General features: G+C 39.6%; 1 protein-coding gene across 1 annotated transcript in view; it reads right to left on the bottom strand.

Moving 5' to 3' along the window:
• Window positions 1-7,669: 7,669 nt before the first annotated feature.
• Window positions 7,670-16,100, bottom strand: part of STRIP2 (striatin interacting protein 2) — a 40,037-nt gene continuing 31,606 nt past the window's right edge. Inside the window, exons 19-21 of the mRNA XM_004677035.2 lie at window positions 12,653-12,757; window positions 11,623-11,827; window positions 7,670-9,474 (exon numbers count right to left, since the gene is read on the bottom strand). Of these exons, the coding sequence (XP_004677092.1) occupies window positions 9,224-9,474; window positions 11,623-11,827; window positions 12,653-12,757 (561 nt within the window). The 3' untranslated portion in view covers window positions 7,670-9,223. The remainder of the gene's footprint in view (window positions 9,475-11,622; window positions 11,828-12,652; window positions 12,758-16,100) is intronic.

The following is a 16,100-nucleotide window of genomic DNA, read 5'->3' as shown; positions in this document are numbered from 1 at the left end:
CCGGGAACCCTGGCGGGGCCTTGGGGTTTCCGGGTTTGGGCGTCCGAGCCGGCGCCGGCGAGCTCGGAGGCGGGCGCGGGGGTGTTGGACCAGGACACCCCAAAAAGCGGGGGCCAAGGGCGAGGCTCTGGCGTGTGGGGGACTGGCCGGGCGGTGGGCTGACCCGGGGGGAGTAAGCTCGACTCCTTGCTGGCTGACTTTGGGCAAATCATCAAAGACTGCGTGAACGTTGGGAAAACGACCCAGGTCTTTGAGGGTAGAGTGGGTGCAGTGTTTGTGAAAGAGCCAGGTAAGGTCTCCAGACAGTAAGGGACTGAAAACGGTCACTACACTAATGTGAGATTAGAAAGAATACACTAGGGATGGTTCCACTTTCAACATTGTGAGGTTCATCCTGCATGCTTCTTCCTGGAGGGGCGGTTTGGGGAGCACTACTCAATTCTTTTTCATGACTCATCCCTTTAAATTAAATGAACAGTTTCTGAGGCAGTGTTGTACCGTTAAGATTTGGAGGAGGAAGAGAGGAGATGGTCGTAGTGGGGGACGCAGCAGACATTTAAAATGACAGGTGCAACAGGGTGTATTAAGCTAATGTGACTACTGAATGATCAGAAAGGTTCCTCCCAGGAGGTGACGTTTTATCTGGCATTGGGTAAGGAGCAGTCAACTACACCAAGCGCAGGGAGCAGGACCTTGCAGGCCCAGGGCTGGAGGGAGGACACTGGACAGGGAAGCAGGGGTGGGGTCCTGCGAGGCTGCGCAACCCAGGGGCAGGTACTTTGCTTGCCTCCTTTGGACTGATGATCTGGCTTCCAATGGAGAGTGTATTTATGTACCAGGTTTTCATAATGTGCTTTTCCTAATCCTCACTAACAAAGTAAACCTAATACTTTCGACTGGTTTTTCTTTTTAGAGTCCACATGTTCTTTCGCGCGCTCTGCCCATGCTTTTTCCTTTGCTGTTCCTCTCAGTGTCTGGATGGGGGTGGCCCACACTCCCTGCTTACACTTGTTTGGACCGTCACAGCTCTCTCAGGTGAACCCCTACAGCATACCTGGTACATCTATTCCACTCCAGCTTTCCCTGAGTTCCTAACTCTGGTAGTCCAGCATCCTGCTGGGACTTTTAAAATTCAGCTGTCTCAAAAGAAGACCAATGGTTGGGGGTGACATGGAGAGAGTGTGTGGAGGGGTGGAGGGACAACTGACTGCAAAGTGTTAACAGGAAAAATGTTGTCTTGATTGTAATGGTGATCAGTGCAGGGCTAACTCCATCATATGTATGATTCAGTGCAATGAAAATATGTAGACGTAGGGGAAAATGCACTGAAGATGCTAAATTATAAAAAGTTTTCCTTTTTGTGGGGTTCTCCAGCAACCTGATGTGCTGTTTTTTCTTGCTACTGAATGTAATGTTCTCAGGAGAACAAGGACAGTCTCTTTCCTAGATATCTTCACTTTCTAGGGCCTGCCACCCTAGGTGGGCAACCTCCAGCCTCTGTGCTTGGAGGCTGGTGGGTGAGATGCTCAGGTATTGTTTTCTGAATATACTTAGGTGCTGCCTGTCCCTGAGACACCTGAGTACTACTCTGGGGATCACTTGCAGTGCTGTGCTTTAACCCATTGCGCAACCAGGGAGGGCCCTGAGTACCAATCTGAACCTGAAATGGGTTTATCATTAGAGATGAAACCAGCAAGATTTCAGCTTCCAGGCCCCTCCTCCAACTCAGTCCATTGTCCTATTGGCCTTCATTTAGAAAATACAAATTCAGAGATAAAGTTGTTGAGATCAAGACCATGAACTCGGGGCATTAAACCCCAGAGAAGGCCTTTTTGAAAGGTGCACCCTGTCCAGAAGTGTGCCTGGCACAGATCTATATACTTTCATCAGAATTCAAATCAGTGCATTATTATACCTCAATACAGTTGACTTAAAAACTTCAGCTGTGCGCCTCTCTGGCGGATTAGGGAGTTACTGCTCAGTGCTATCATCACTACAGCCTGAGTTCGAACCCTGCCCTGGGAGCTGACGCACATGGCGCAGCAGACCTCTCCTGTCTCACCCACTGCTCCCCTCCACAGTGTATTTCAGTAGATCTGTCTGTCCTCCCCCACTGTCTCTGGTGAATCTTCTCAACCCCTGGGCCTATAACTCAGTTATTCTACACAAAATAATAAATTAAAAAACAAAACAAGGAATACCACCTCTGTGGTGATTCAGCATTAAAAAAAAAAAAAAGCAACAAAAGCTCCTGTCTCCCTGCTGTTCCCCTCAGCAGTGTATTTCAGTCCATCTGCCTGTTCTGCTCCTTACTTGTCTCTGGTGAATCCTCTTACACCCCAGTTCTTCTATGCCTAAGTAAATAAATACATCTTCAAAATATCTATTTCTCTATACATGCTTTAGTTATGATCAGGATAATTTCAGTGGCAGCACCCTTTTCCATTAACCAAATGTATCTTCAGCCTTTGTACTTGGAGAAAGCTTTTAGCATTCTCCACAGTTTGGTGAGGAGGGCTGCTGAGGTGTGTGGCTGACAGGCTGCTGTAGCATAGAAAGATACAAAAGAAAATATCTACCAATCCACATAAGAATCATTTAATGTTTAGGACTTAAGATAAGATTTATTCTATAAGAACTGAACAAATCTTGCTGCATAAATGGAAAGGTGACATTAAATGTTGATAATTATTCAAACTCCCATCAGACTGACACTAATACTATCTATTTGTGAAAAATACATTCTTATGTCTTTTTTAAAAAATCGTAAAATTACTGTGCTGTTCTTTGGGAGGAAAAATTACAGAATTGAAGCATGAATATAAAAACTTAGATTACTCTAACACTATACTTCTTAGAAGTTACATATAAAAATACCTATTTCTTCCTTTCTACTCTTATAGGTAGTGCTTTCCTTGCTTTTTTCCTTTTCCTTTTTCTCTCATTAAGTTGAATAGTATAGCACTGTATTCATTTCACCACTATAGTCCCAATATTAAAAAGGAAGTTAGAGAAAAAAATGTCCTTTGTAGGTAATTTCCTCTGGTCAGTCACAAGGGTCTTGGCAGGGAGAAGTAAGACCATTTGTAGCAGACTCAGTAGAGGACGTTATCTAGAACAGGGATCAGTGGACTCAGATAATAAATATTTTCAATTCAGCAGGTTTTATGTCCTCTTTTGTAAATGCTGGTGTTGGACAATAGCATTTATATATAATGTGAATGAACATGGCCATGTTCCAATAAAATTATAATGGCAACAGAAATCTGAATTTCATACAATTTTTATGTGCCATAAAATATTTTTCTACTACGAATTCCCCCCCCCCACCCGATTAATATAAAAAACCTTTCGTAGTTCACGAGCCATATAAATTTGCTGGTGGGCTAGATTTGACCAGTGGGCTATTGTTTGCGGATTCCTGAGCTTTGGAATTAAAATGCTATTTATTATGCTTGCTGGGAGGTCTTTTAATAGGGAGGGAGATGAGGTAAGAAATATTGATGATCAGCAACTGTTGAAGACTCAGGCTTAGCAAACATTATTCTAAATATTGTACACATATTGACTCAGTTAATCCTGTAACTCCAGAAAGTATTATTATCCCCACTTTACAGGTGGGAAAACTTGTCACATAGCACACAGCTGACAGAGGCAGAGCCTTACCAAGCTGCATCCAACACCCTCAGTGTGAGCCACTATACTGTATAGCCCTTCTGGGTACAACATGTCTTTTTATGAAGAAAACATATTTTCATAGGCCTCCACATAGAGGATCTTTGTCCTGCCAGCTCCATTAAGCATTTGAACAAAAAGTTCCAGAATGTTCAAAGTAACACTTCCATTTCAGGCAAGAAGACAGATGGTGCTATCTTATTTAGTAAGAAGTCACTGTCACCAAAGGTGTTTGAACAGAGGAGGGATGGCTTTTGTACTCTTTCAGTTCCTTAGAAAGACTTTGGATATTTTCTCTTCTATAAAATAGAAATAAGGATCTTAAATCCTTGCATTTTAAAATTTAAATCTTGTTACTAAAAGAGCAAACACTCTGAACACTTCCCATACAACACCCAGGCACAATCTCATTACCTTTTCAGGATCTGGGGCTCTGAATTATGGGTAGGAAATTATACTTCACATTGCTTTGACCTATTACTATGAGAACTGAGAGAATGTTCCATAACCTCATGCCTACCACCACCACACACACGCACACAGACACACACACACACACACACACACACACACACCATACTTCCTATCTATGCCCTTTCTTTTCACCTCCTACCTAGCTGGAAAAAAATACCAAACACAACTATTTGAAAGCAATCTTTGGGGAGAATTACTTAATTAATGCATTAAATTATTAAATGTACTGTCATTTAAGAATATTAGCATGGAAAAATAGATCTCCAGGGTAAATGATAAAAGTAGAAAATGCTCCTGTTTAAATAAATGTTGGCAAGAAGGAGGTGGGTATTTTACGAATTTTCTGAAAGAAAAATAGAAAAAAATATCGATTGTGATAACTTCTGGAGAATAAGCAAGGGAGCTTATTCAGAGTACCCATCACTGGGTACTCCGAAAACTTGAAAATTTTTTCTGTATCTTACAAAAAACATACGTATTGCTGAATTTCACACCCGCTTCTTTATGTAATATCCTCTACCAAAGCCTTAAACAATTTGTTGAGTTTCCTTTAACTACATCAATAACTGCAAGCATTCTCCAAGTAAAAACAACTTCCCCTGAGTCTTACACCTCTGATAATGAGATCTGGGAAGAGTAAATGAGTCAGTATTGCTATTTGCTGGGTGTTTGATGGACACTAGTGAGTTGAATAGTGGCGTTCCCCCTCCCCCAAAGTGTTCATGTCCTTGTCCTTAGAACCTGCATACTTGATATGGTGAAAGATGGAATAAAATGAAGGCTCTTGAAAGGAAGAGCATACACTAGATTAACCGAATGGACACTAAATACAATCAGGTCTTTGTAAGAGAGAGGCGGGGGAGTTTTGAGAGAAGGAAGTAATGTAACTACAGGGGCAGAAATTGAATACTTGGGGGCAAAGAATAGATTCTTTCTAGGGTGCCTGGAGGGAATGATGTGGTACTCACACTGTAATTTCAGACTCTAGCCTCTAGAACTCAGAGAATATATTTCTTTTGTTTCAAGCCACTCAGTTTCTGGTAGGTTGTTACAGTAATCCTAGGAAAGTAATACAGTGGGGAAGAAGATGAAACAAATAATTTAGGCTTCTGAATCCTATACATGTATTCATGGTTCTTATTCAAATAATGCCACAAGCTGACTGTACTTCCATTGTAGCATTTTGGCTGTTACTAATGATACTATAAAGTAGTGTAGTCCAGTGAAAATATTGTGTTACATAAATATCTAGGGAATGCTGTTAAAGGAATTCTTGTACTGATGGAGATCCCTTTTAACAAAAGAATGTATTCCCAAGGAAAACTTGCTTACAAATATTGAGGGTTAAAGTTTTAAGAATAATATTGGTAAACCAAACATTCTGAATATGCAGTCACCGAGGAAAGGTGTTTGAAGTTTTAAAGCTTTCAGAACTTACCTTTTATGAATTTTTCAGACAGGAATTCAGACAGAATGCCAGGGGCTACTGAAAAATTTACTAGTGGAAAAATAAGTAAAATAACTTGTGTTTTCCAAAATTCATCAGTTAGGATTTACTTAAGCCAATATATCCAAAAGCATTTGCATATTGTTACAATGGCTTGTCAATATAGGCAAGAGCTTTGCTTTTTCTTTCTTCTATCATATTTTAAAGGTTACCTGCTTCCTTATATTGTTAAATCTGCTACCAGATAAATAGCTTAGTGTTGAGGGGTGTGATTACAAAGGAGGTAAATTATTCTCTTCACTATCTCTATAATTTTTTTTTCGGTTGAGGAAAAATTAAAAAGCAGGAGGAGGCCCAGAGGCAGACAAAGGTTATATTTAATGGTTAGATAATCAAAATCATGCTTTAGCCATATTAACTCTGAAATGTATTTTGACATCTTTCATGTTGAAAAGCATCATATAAAATCTGTAATCATATTAAATACATGTAAAAACCAGTACCAGCAACTATGGAACATACTACTGGGGATTTCACAAATGTAATTTATAGCTAAAATCTATCATTCTTTGTAAAACTTTTTTTTATTATAGAAAACATCGCAAGGTATACAAAAAAGTCTGACTTGGAACTCTATTCTAAATAGAAATGTTAATTGACAGTGTGCAAGTATTTCTTAGATAATGGCAAGACTTTCTTAGCATCTGCAAACCACATACTTGGCCCCTCGCTTACCTGAGGACCAAAGGAGGTGAAGTTCATATTTGACCCAGCTTAGATGATAGATGGCTACTTAGCTCATCACTTACAGTGTAGATGCCATCAATGTCACAAGTTCAATTGTTTTATCAACAGCATGATTTTTGTTCAAAATCACAGCTCCATTCTTTAATCTCAGCAACTATTATTGTAAATATGGTTCATTTCAAGAAGGACTAAGGAAAGAATTAAAACTCACCACAACTACCTGGGAGGAGAAATAGAAACCATTAAAACACTCATCTATAGGAACTGTGGACAAGGACAGTCAATGCCTCAATTGACAATATCACTATAAAGCACTGAAACGAGTGATTTCAAAGGTTAACTAGAATGCTGCTGAAATTCTCAAGAATTTCTAAGATAGTTCCACCACCAACCAGCCTGAAGATCATATTGTACTGGGAAGCTGTTGTAACTCACTGTCTACCTTTATGTCTCCCTGTAGGTAGAATGTGCTTCTCTTGCCCAGTGTTAGGCTTGTTTGGAGTGAACTGCTTTTGAAATATGAGCTGATGTCATAACCAAGTAGAGTATGGCTTGGTCTCTGGCTCATGTCCTTCAGTATGAGAACAATATGTTCCAGGTAGGTCCTATTCCCCAGCCTAGACTCAGGATGGGTCATAGAAGCGGAGCCACTCAGCCGTGTCAGGTAGAGCTGTAAGTTGATCTCCATACCCAATAACAAGAAAGTTATGTAAATAAGTCACAGAGATTTTACAGTTGTTTGTATTAGTCTACTCCCAGAATACTAGCACAGGAGTACTCATCCTCTTTAATTGTAGCCTTTCTTCTCATACCTGAGATATTTAAAATTCTCTTGTGAAGAATTTAAAGACCAAACTTCTAGTTCCAGTTTACTTTTCTTTTTATTAAAGTGCTTCAGTAAATAGTTAACAACCAATGCAAACTTTACTAAAACATCCACAAATAAAATACATCTACTTTATGAGTCACTCAAATAATGTTCTGTGTAGTAACAATAACCACAATTGGAGGTTGGTTGAGCTTTTATTCCTAACCACACACTGTGGTTTTCAAGTTGGGAGAGTTAAACCAATTAACATATGGGGTTGGCTGTCAATAACCGAATCCTAGTCTCAACAAGTTGGTGGAAAAATGAGGTGACTGGAAACTAATCACTTGCCCTAGAGGCTTTGTTTCTCTATGTGCATTAAAAATTAACCTTCCCTTAGAGAAGAGTTATAAGTGATATGAATATTAAGCATATCATACTTCCATGCCATAGAAAGCACTCATGTGCATATTTGCAATAGTTTACTTATTCTTGACACAAATATTACATGACTTTAAGATAAATAAACTGATGATTGCTTATCCCTTGAAAACTGTCTTTTCATTTACATTAAAATTATAGATAAATAGGGCTTACAGGTGATCTGCTCGGCAAATTACTTTGCTTGTAACAAGGACTAATTTTCTACTCAGGTAAAATCTACAAAATATTTTAACAAGTTTTATCTACTATATACACACACTCTTCATGACCTTTCTTTCCATCAAGACAGAAATCCTCCTACCTGAAATCACAGAGGTGAAGTCCACGCTTTACATATTAGAGCTGTGGTATAGTTCCTGTGGATATTTTAGTGACTCTATAATGATTCCAGATGAGACTGGCTGACAAAGGACAGAATAAATAAGCCAATTTTGATGAGACCTCTGGTAATAATTAAAGATTCTGTGGCAGGGGGGGTAGGGCTACTAAAAAACATAGATGCCATAACTGTGGGGCCAGAAGACAAACTTCTAAAAACCTTGTTTCTGTGGGAAAGTACATGATCCTACTGTAAAAGAGTTTAGCGGTTGGTACTTCGGGGCTTTTGTTTTCAGTACTTTTAGGTGGAAACAGTGGTTGCTAAAGCGCCACATGACACTCTGAAACCATTAGTAGTAAAAAGGAAAAAAATCATTAGTCAACACAAGAGAAGAAAAATGGTAAGCTGTGATGCTCTTGGTGTTCTATTCAATTACAAAATGAGTTGATCATGAGCACAAATGCCATCTCAAGAAACAAAACCTCCGGTAGTTAACTTGTCATTTAAAAAATGAATTGAGTGAAAAGGATAATTTTCTGTAGCGCACTGAGTCGTTTTAAGACTGAAATAGTTTCAGAAAAACATGACATATCCTTAGAGGAGGCTTGACTGCTCCATATTTGTTGTGGCAGAATCCTCCATGCCTGCACAGAGTACACAAGGAAGTCATTTTCGCATTGAACCAAGATCTCGTGGGGAATAAAGAAAAAACACTTGACACAGTTTGCCTTTCTCTAACATGCAGTATTCAGGTAACAGTAATCATCACCCTTCACAGGTGCTCTATGTGATTATAGAAAGAGGCTAAGTGTCAAAATTTTGAATTTAAAGTACAGACTTAATTTCCAAGTTGGTTGCCAAACCCTGATAAGTTCTAGGAATCCAGGGACAGCATGAGGTCTATTTTATGACCCACACCACCCATGATTAATGCCATGGATCAAATGCCATGATAAACTTATTCTCACTCTTGGGGTCAGCATAGATTCTAGACAAGACAAAAGCAAGAAGTGGTCCTACACAAGCTAAGTCCAAGATAGATACAACAGATTTCCAAGGCCAACTGGATACCAAACTGACCCCAGGGCAAACTGATAAATATGTTGTGACTCAAGATCCTAGGCTTACACTATCTCCAGGCCCAAGAGCCTCCAGAATGGCCCCGAAGTTCATGTTCATGTTTCTGGGGTTGGGCCCACTCTGTCCTGGACAGGCACTCGGAAACAAAGGCTGAAAGGGCAGAACAGGCAGAGCACCATTTATTGGAGCCAACCCCCGTCTAGCGGATGTTTGGTTAACAGGAGTTCAGTCAGTGATTCTGGAGAAGCTCCTCCCAACAGATGGGCTGTGAAAATACTTCCCTTTCTAGCCAGAGCTCATACGAATAGTGGAAGTCCTCAGGCAGATCCAACCTCTGCCCTAGCACACTCTGCAAGCAGTTATCTACCGGTGCAAATTCAGAGTCCTGGGGTCTGTCATACCGGCGGTTGTTGAAAGCCTCGATGTTGGCTCTCAAGGTGCATTCTTCTGCTTGGAAATCCCACGGCCTGGCATCGATGTCTGTATAAAAGGAGAAGAAGAATGCATATATAACTCAGGGCACTGCTCCTCTTACCATAGAACATACTCAACATTCCTTTTTTTGTATAGAGCAAAGTATTGTACAGAGCAAGTATACAATAAGCTGCCATTCAGGTTTCAAAAACATACATGTGCCCACCCACGTATGTGCACTTGTATACGCAGACGCCGACTTTGGAAGGATAGTCTAGAAATTGGTAAAAGAGATTATCTCCAAGGAGGAAATGAGGGCACTAGTGAGGGGGACTGATTTTATTGCATTTTCTTCTCAATATAGTTCTACTATTTACTGTTTACAAGTACTGTATTTTCTAAAAGGAAAACTCAATTTGCTTTATTGATGAAAGTTTCCATTTGAATGGAATCACCATCTCTCAGGGAAAGGGAAGCGGCAGGAAGGAATCCACTAAGGAGAATCAGAATGGACTAATGTACTGAAGACTTTCTAATTCCCTGAGAAATCCCCCAGCACATAACGTCTATGTTTTAAACTATGTTAAGATTACGAGGTGAAGGCTGCTGTGGAGGTAAAAACATGACAAATAATCTGTTTTGCTTCTATTTATTTACTTAGATACTTAGTTCAGGCCTTAAATACATATTTCCCAGATCTATTATGTCCTATACTCAATGATTATCATAGGTATAGTTTGGGTTCCTGATGACAAATGTGTCATTTGTAGGGTAAAACATTCTCATATTTAAAAAACATGTAAGAATTTAAATAGTTAATTGCACGTTATCTCTCAGTAGAAGTTTCATCCTGGCTTATCTACCATAGGCTTCTCTTAGTTATCTGTCTCTTATTTGCAGCATCCTCTAAAAGTCAGTAGGTTATAAAGCCCAGAAAAGACAAGTTGTAAGTCATTTTACAAGAAACTCTTAAATGCAATTATATAAATAATGGTCAAATTCTTCCAAACTCTGGTCAATTTAGTATAAGATCAATCATAAGTCTCCGGATGAGTCAAAAGATGGTTCCCAACATTACCTAGAATATATTGTATCCAAATGGTTTAAATTGATTTCTTCACACCTTTCAATCAAACTTTCAGTTTTCAGGTAGTATTATTAATAAGGAAGTAAGGTAAAGGTAAGTGACAACACAAAGAAGCAAGCAACTCCAGAAGGTGGATATTCTGTCAAACAGCTAGTTCTTTAATTAGACAGTGTTGGGGGTGAGGTAGGGTGTGAAAGACTGTGCTGGATTCAAAACAAACAAAAGGATATAGCAACCAGATGCAATTTGGGTCCTGAATTGGATTATGACTGGGAAAAAATAACTTTAAAGAACATTTTGGAGCAACTAAGGATTTCTGAAATGGACTTAATTATTAGAAAAATGAAAACATACTGTCATGAAAAGGTGAAGATAATGTTAACTGAAAAGAGATTATGAAATAGCACATACAATTTCCTGTCATTATAATAAAACATATGCATATGTAGAGATCAGGAAGAAAATACAATAAGGTGTTAACAGGGTAGACTTTGAGTGGTACAAATATGGTATAAGGAGAATAATATAGTAAAATGTTGGCTTACTGGTATTTTCTAATTGTTTTGCAATAATAAAAGGATATTTCTCTCTCAGAGAAACCTGCTATTTATTTATTAAGATTTTTAAAATTTATGTATATAAGAACTGGGGTGTAGGCCAGAGGTGCAGGGGATGAGAGGATTCTCCAGTGACAGAGTGGGGAGCAGAATACGCAGATCTACTGAAGTACACTGCTGAGGGGAGCAGCAGATCATACAGGAGAGATCTGCTGTGCCCTGTGGGTCACCTCCCTGGCTGGGGATCGAACTCATGCTGCAGTGGCTGCAGATAGCTTCACAGTGCTGAGACTTAACCCCTTGCAACACCAGAGGGGCCCCAAGAAATCTGTTATTTAAAGGGATGTTTGGAAAGGGGATCATTATTCTTCACTTTACCTGTTTTGTAAAATGAATTTTGTAGTTTACACAGGGTAGGGTACAGGCTGGAATTTAGGGCAGCATCTGACCTATAATCGCTTTTTCATCTAAAGTATATAACAATTCATAACAAGAGAATAGAGATAAATGTTTAGTTTTGTTTAAAATTCAGGAAACTCATGAATGTCAAAAGTTCTTGCGAATACTTACCATTCCCGTAAGCCCAGTCATCATTCATACGGTGGCGCACTTTCTGGTAAATGGCCGACATGGTTTTCATGTTGCTTTTCCTCCACTGCCGTCCCAGGTACTTGGTCTGTATCTTTAGTAGTTTCAGGACATAAAGTTGTAGCATTGCCTGTTTGACCTTGAGGGCCCGCTTTAAGATCGGAGCTGATTTAAACACCACCAACATCTGCTCATTGAAACGGGTTGGAATGAGGAAAGGGAGATAAAGTTCTAAAATTTCCAACTCACAGACAAATTAGCCAAACCTGGATAGCTTCAGAATCCCCCCAAGGAATTTTTGGAACTTTATGGTCCAGATTCCACTTAGATCTAGTCTTCAAGAACATAGAGAAATCACTTGATTTATATTTCACAACTGTAAATTTGTAATTTTCAAAGTGCAAAGAAATCTTGGCAGACACACATCCACTTTCACACTTAGAATTTCTTGTAAGAAATGATTCTGGAACAATTCTGTGCACGCATATATAACTTATAGTTTTTAATACAAATGATAGCCAACTACATATGCTGTCACATTGTTTCATACTTTGCTTTTTATCTAAAAATATATTTTGAAAACCATTCTGTATCAGTATAAAACCTAACTGCCTCATTCTTCTTAATGGCTGTTTACTATCCTTTTATGAGGATATATTTAACCAGTTGGTCCCATAGCAGTGAGTGGTAGGTTACTGCCAATCTTTCATGACTACAAACCTAACCCTGAAAGTCATTCAAAGCAATAAATAACCTTAGACTTGCATCATTTGGGATGCATGACAATAATCCAAATAATAATGCGAACTTCTTTACTGGGGCTGCTCTGTGGTAGGGTCTATTTCCATCACCTTGAAAAGAAATGTGCTGGTGCCCAGAATTAGGAGGTACTCAGTTTTATGTAGCACTCAGTATCTTTCTATAGTGTACGGCAAGCAGAAAGTCCACAAATACTTACTAATGAAAACAATTCAGTCAGCTGTTCACTTCCATGATCTAAGACCCAACTCACCATGGTTCTAGAATGCTTCCATTTGGTTAGTTTATTGAGTAGTCTCAGGAGGTTGATGCAGGAAAAGAGGTTCCTCCAGCAGAACTGGTTGTTGTCTCCGGCTTCCTATAATAAGCACAGCCACTGTTATCTCTTCCTTCTGAAGTCTGGAAGTTTCTGTTGCTCAGTTGAGGTGAGGCCTTCCACATGAAATGCAACACCCTCACCCTCCTGTTCTTCACACATATAGGCCTCAAATTATTCTACAATATCTTTCCTCTGGAAACATATAGCTGCCAATCCTAGAGCAAGCCCTGACTAGAAAGATAAATGAACACAAGAAATTGATTTAAACAAGTGCGTTTGTGTGTGAATTTTACTGCTTTGGATCAGAAAAAAAGTTGTAAAATTTTGCCTCCACATCCTTTGCACTTATATATGCTATATATATGGAACTGTTAGGAGTTTTTCTGGAAGATTTTCAAGGTATGTTGGCTGGATCTAATATTCATTTATTCATTAGAGTTGTTTCATTTTTTTTTCTTTTATCAGTCCTTACCGTCTTTTATCAAACCATATTACAGTAAATTGCTTAATTCTTCAGCACGGAAGGAAAAAAGGTAGCTAGTTAAGCCTAACTAGGTGTTTCTATTATATATTTCTTGATAGGTTCTGAGCACTGAACCAGAGACGTCAAATGGATGTGAGATTAAAAATAGGTATCTATTTGGCCCTCCCTGGTGGCGCAACGGGTTAAAGCACTGCACTGAGAAGCTGAAGCCACTTCCGCATGAGTTCAAATCCCGCCTGCTCCGGAGGAGACCACATGGCGTGGCAGACCTCTCCTGTCTTGCCCGCTGCTCCCCTCAGCAGTGTACTTCATCGATCTGCCTATTCTGCTCCCCACTCTGTCTCTGGTGAAGCCTCTCACCGCCCCTGAGCCTCTGGCCTGTACCCCAGTTCTGTATGTACAAATAAATAAATCTTTAAAAAAAAATAGGTATCTATTAATTGGAACATTTTTCAGGGACATTAATAAGGAGTCCTTATGGATTTGGTGGTCTGTAGATATAGGTTGGTGTCAACGGCGAGATAAATAAATAAGCGCGCACAGGTGGCCAAACCAATATCTTGGAAATTTCTCATATCTACATTGGACTAGGACAATGGAGGAGTGGGAGACATGTAGCATGAACTGGAATATTACACTCTTCTTCTCCATGGTAATTTGAAGCAAGCAAGACAGTCATATATATCTAAATGTGGACTGAAAACCCAAGACTTTTTGAGAGTACTAGGCTTTCCTACAAAATAAATAAAACCAAAGGCCAAAAGGTTTCAGGGAAAATTTTTAGAAATGATGTCCTTCCTGGAAATATCCAATACTGTATTTAGAACTAGTCTCCGGAGAACAATCTGTCTCCTTTGAAGGGAAACTTAGATGGGAGTTTCCACTCTGGTGCATCAGCTGGTCTAGCTATAGAACATATCAGGTTCTATAGACACTACATCTTACAAAAGCTAAGAAGAAACAGACTTAAATGTTTAATTTTTAAACAGAAGCAAGGGAAACATAAAACATATGGGATAGGTAAGTATATTTCCACTGTGAGCTTCCTTTATCTTGATTTCTAATATGAAAATGGGATTCAAGGCCTTGCATTCTTAAAAGAATATGGGAGTAGAGGCCTAGTACTGGAATAGGCATTAGGATGCCTGGATTATGGCTCTGGACCTGGTTGTATGATCTTAAACAAAGCATTTTCCTAGTTTCCTATAAGAGGTTGAACTAGATACCTTTTCAGGTCCTTTTAGCTCTGACTACTCAATAATTCCTTTTTTAAAAATTTCATTTATGCATACAAGAACTGAGGTACAGGCCAGAGATGCAGGGGTGAGACAATTCACCAGAGACAGAGTGGGGAGCAGAACAAGCACATGTACTGAGATACACTACTGAGGGGAACAGCGGGCGAGACTGGAAAGGTCTGCCATACCATGTGGGTCAGCTGCCTGGCTAGGGACTGAACTTCATATCCATATAAAGCTCCATGTGGATAGCTTCACAGTGCTGCACTTTAACCCCTTGTTGCCACCAGGGAGGGACCCGACTAGTTAATAATTCTGCTCCTTTTCCTTGGAACTTAGTTCTAGGAAAGATTCCCAGTTCCCTCCTGAAGATAGTCCCACCTGCCCAGGACATCCTTTCCTTTCTTTCTGATAATACTTCCAGAAATGACTATAATTAGCCTCACTTCTTGAGTCACAGATGCTTTCTGAAGTCGGCACTGAAGACACAGATGATGGTCTCTGACACTCTCAGGATGGTGGAATCTGGTCTTGTGTTTACTTAGCAGCAGGCTGTATGTGGAGCCTGGCTAAAGTATTCTGCCTCATTCTTATTCAAACAGTCATTTTGCTCACAGGCCTTTTCCTTCATGGGTACTTTTTCAGACTTGCCAGATTTAAGGTTTTATTTTATGTTTATTTGTAGGTCACTTTCTCTGTTTTTTTGAGGGAGGGATTGGGGAGTGGGATTTAGTATTTAAATAAGATGTAAATTCCTGTGAAAAGATTTGTTTTGTGACTGTAGCAATGGGCCACATTCACTTGTTCCCATGTAGGCTGGTGCTTCACACTAGAGTAAGCAACACTTGCTTACTTTCTACCAGTTAAAAAAGAAAACAATTGTTTATGTTCTACTTTCACAGATGTTTGTTTGCATATACTTAGAGTCTAAAGATTCAGTTCAGGGACCACATCCTACCCTTTCAGAGCATCTCCAGGCACTATAAGAGTTCTGTTCTCAAAGATTCATTCATGGTCTAGAAGAGTGAGCCAAGTCAAATTAAAACCTAGGCTTATGCCAATTACATGGATAATTAACTCAGATGACTGTGGAAAGAACAGAGTGTCTCTTCCATTTGGATTGGACTGAGAGAATCAGGTTCGTTAGAAGCTGAGCTCTAGAAGAGATTTAGCTATTCTGGTCCAATTCAATCATTCACAGTTCCAAAAACTAAGGCCCAAAGAGGAAAGGAATTTGCTTAAGGTCACATGATAAGTGCCAGCACAGAACCAGGGCTTGAACCTAGATGCCCAGTTCGTACCCATTGGATTCTAAGACTTGTATTTACTGTTCATCTCCCACTGTGCTTGAGGAATCCAAGACACAAAAAAATGAATCCTAAAAGAAAAATATGGTTTGATCCCCAGATTTATTTATTATTTTTTTAAAGATTTATTTATGCATACAGAACTGGGGTACAGGCTAGTGGTGCATGAGTGGTGAGAGGATTTGCCAGAGTAGGGAGCAGAACAGGCAAACTGATGGAAGTACACTGCTGAGGGGAGTAGCGGATGAGACAGGAGAAGTCTGCTGTGTCAAGTGGGTTACCTCTCTGCCAGGGATCGAACTTGTGCTGAAGTGGCTGTGGCTAGCCTCATAATGCTGTACTTTCACTCACTG

This window comes from Condylura cristata, unplaced genomic scaffold (genome assembly GCF_000260355.1).
Source record: "Condylura cristata isolate star-nosed mole 26May11 unplaced genomic scaffold, ConCri1.0 scaffold00005, whole genome shotgun sequence".
In the NCBI taxonomy this organism is placed as follows: Eukaryota; Metazoa; Chordata; class Mammalia; order Eulipotyphla; family Talpidae; genus Condylura; species Condylura cristata.
This window is presented reverse-complemented; position numbering and strand designations above follow the sequence as displayed.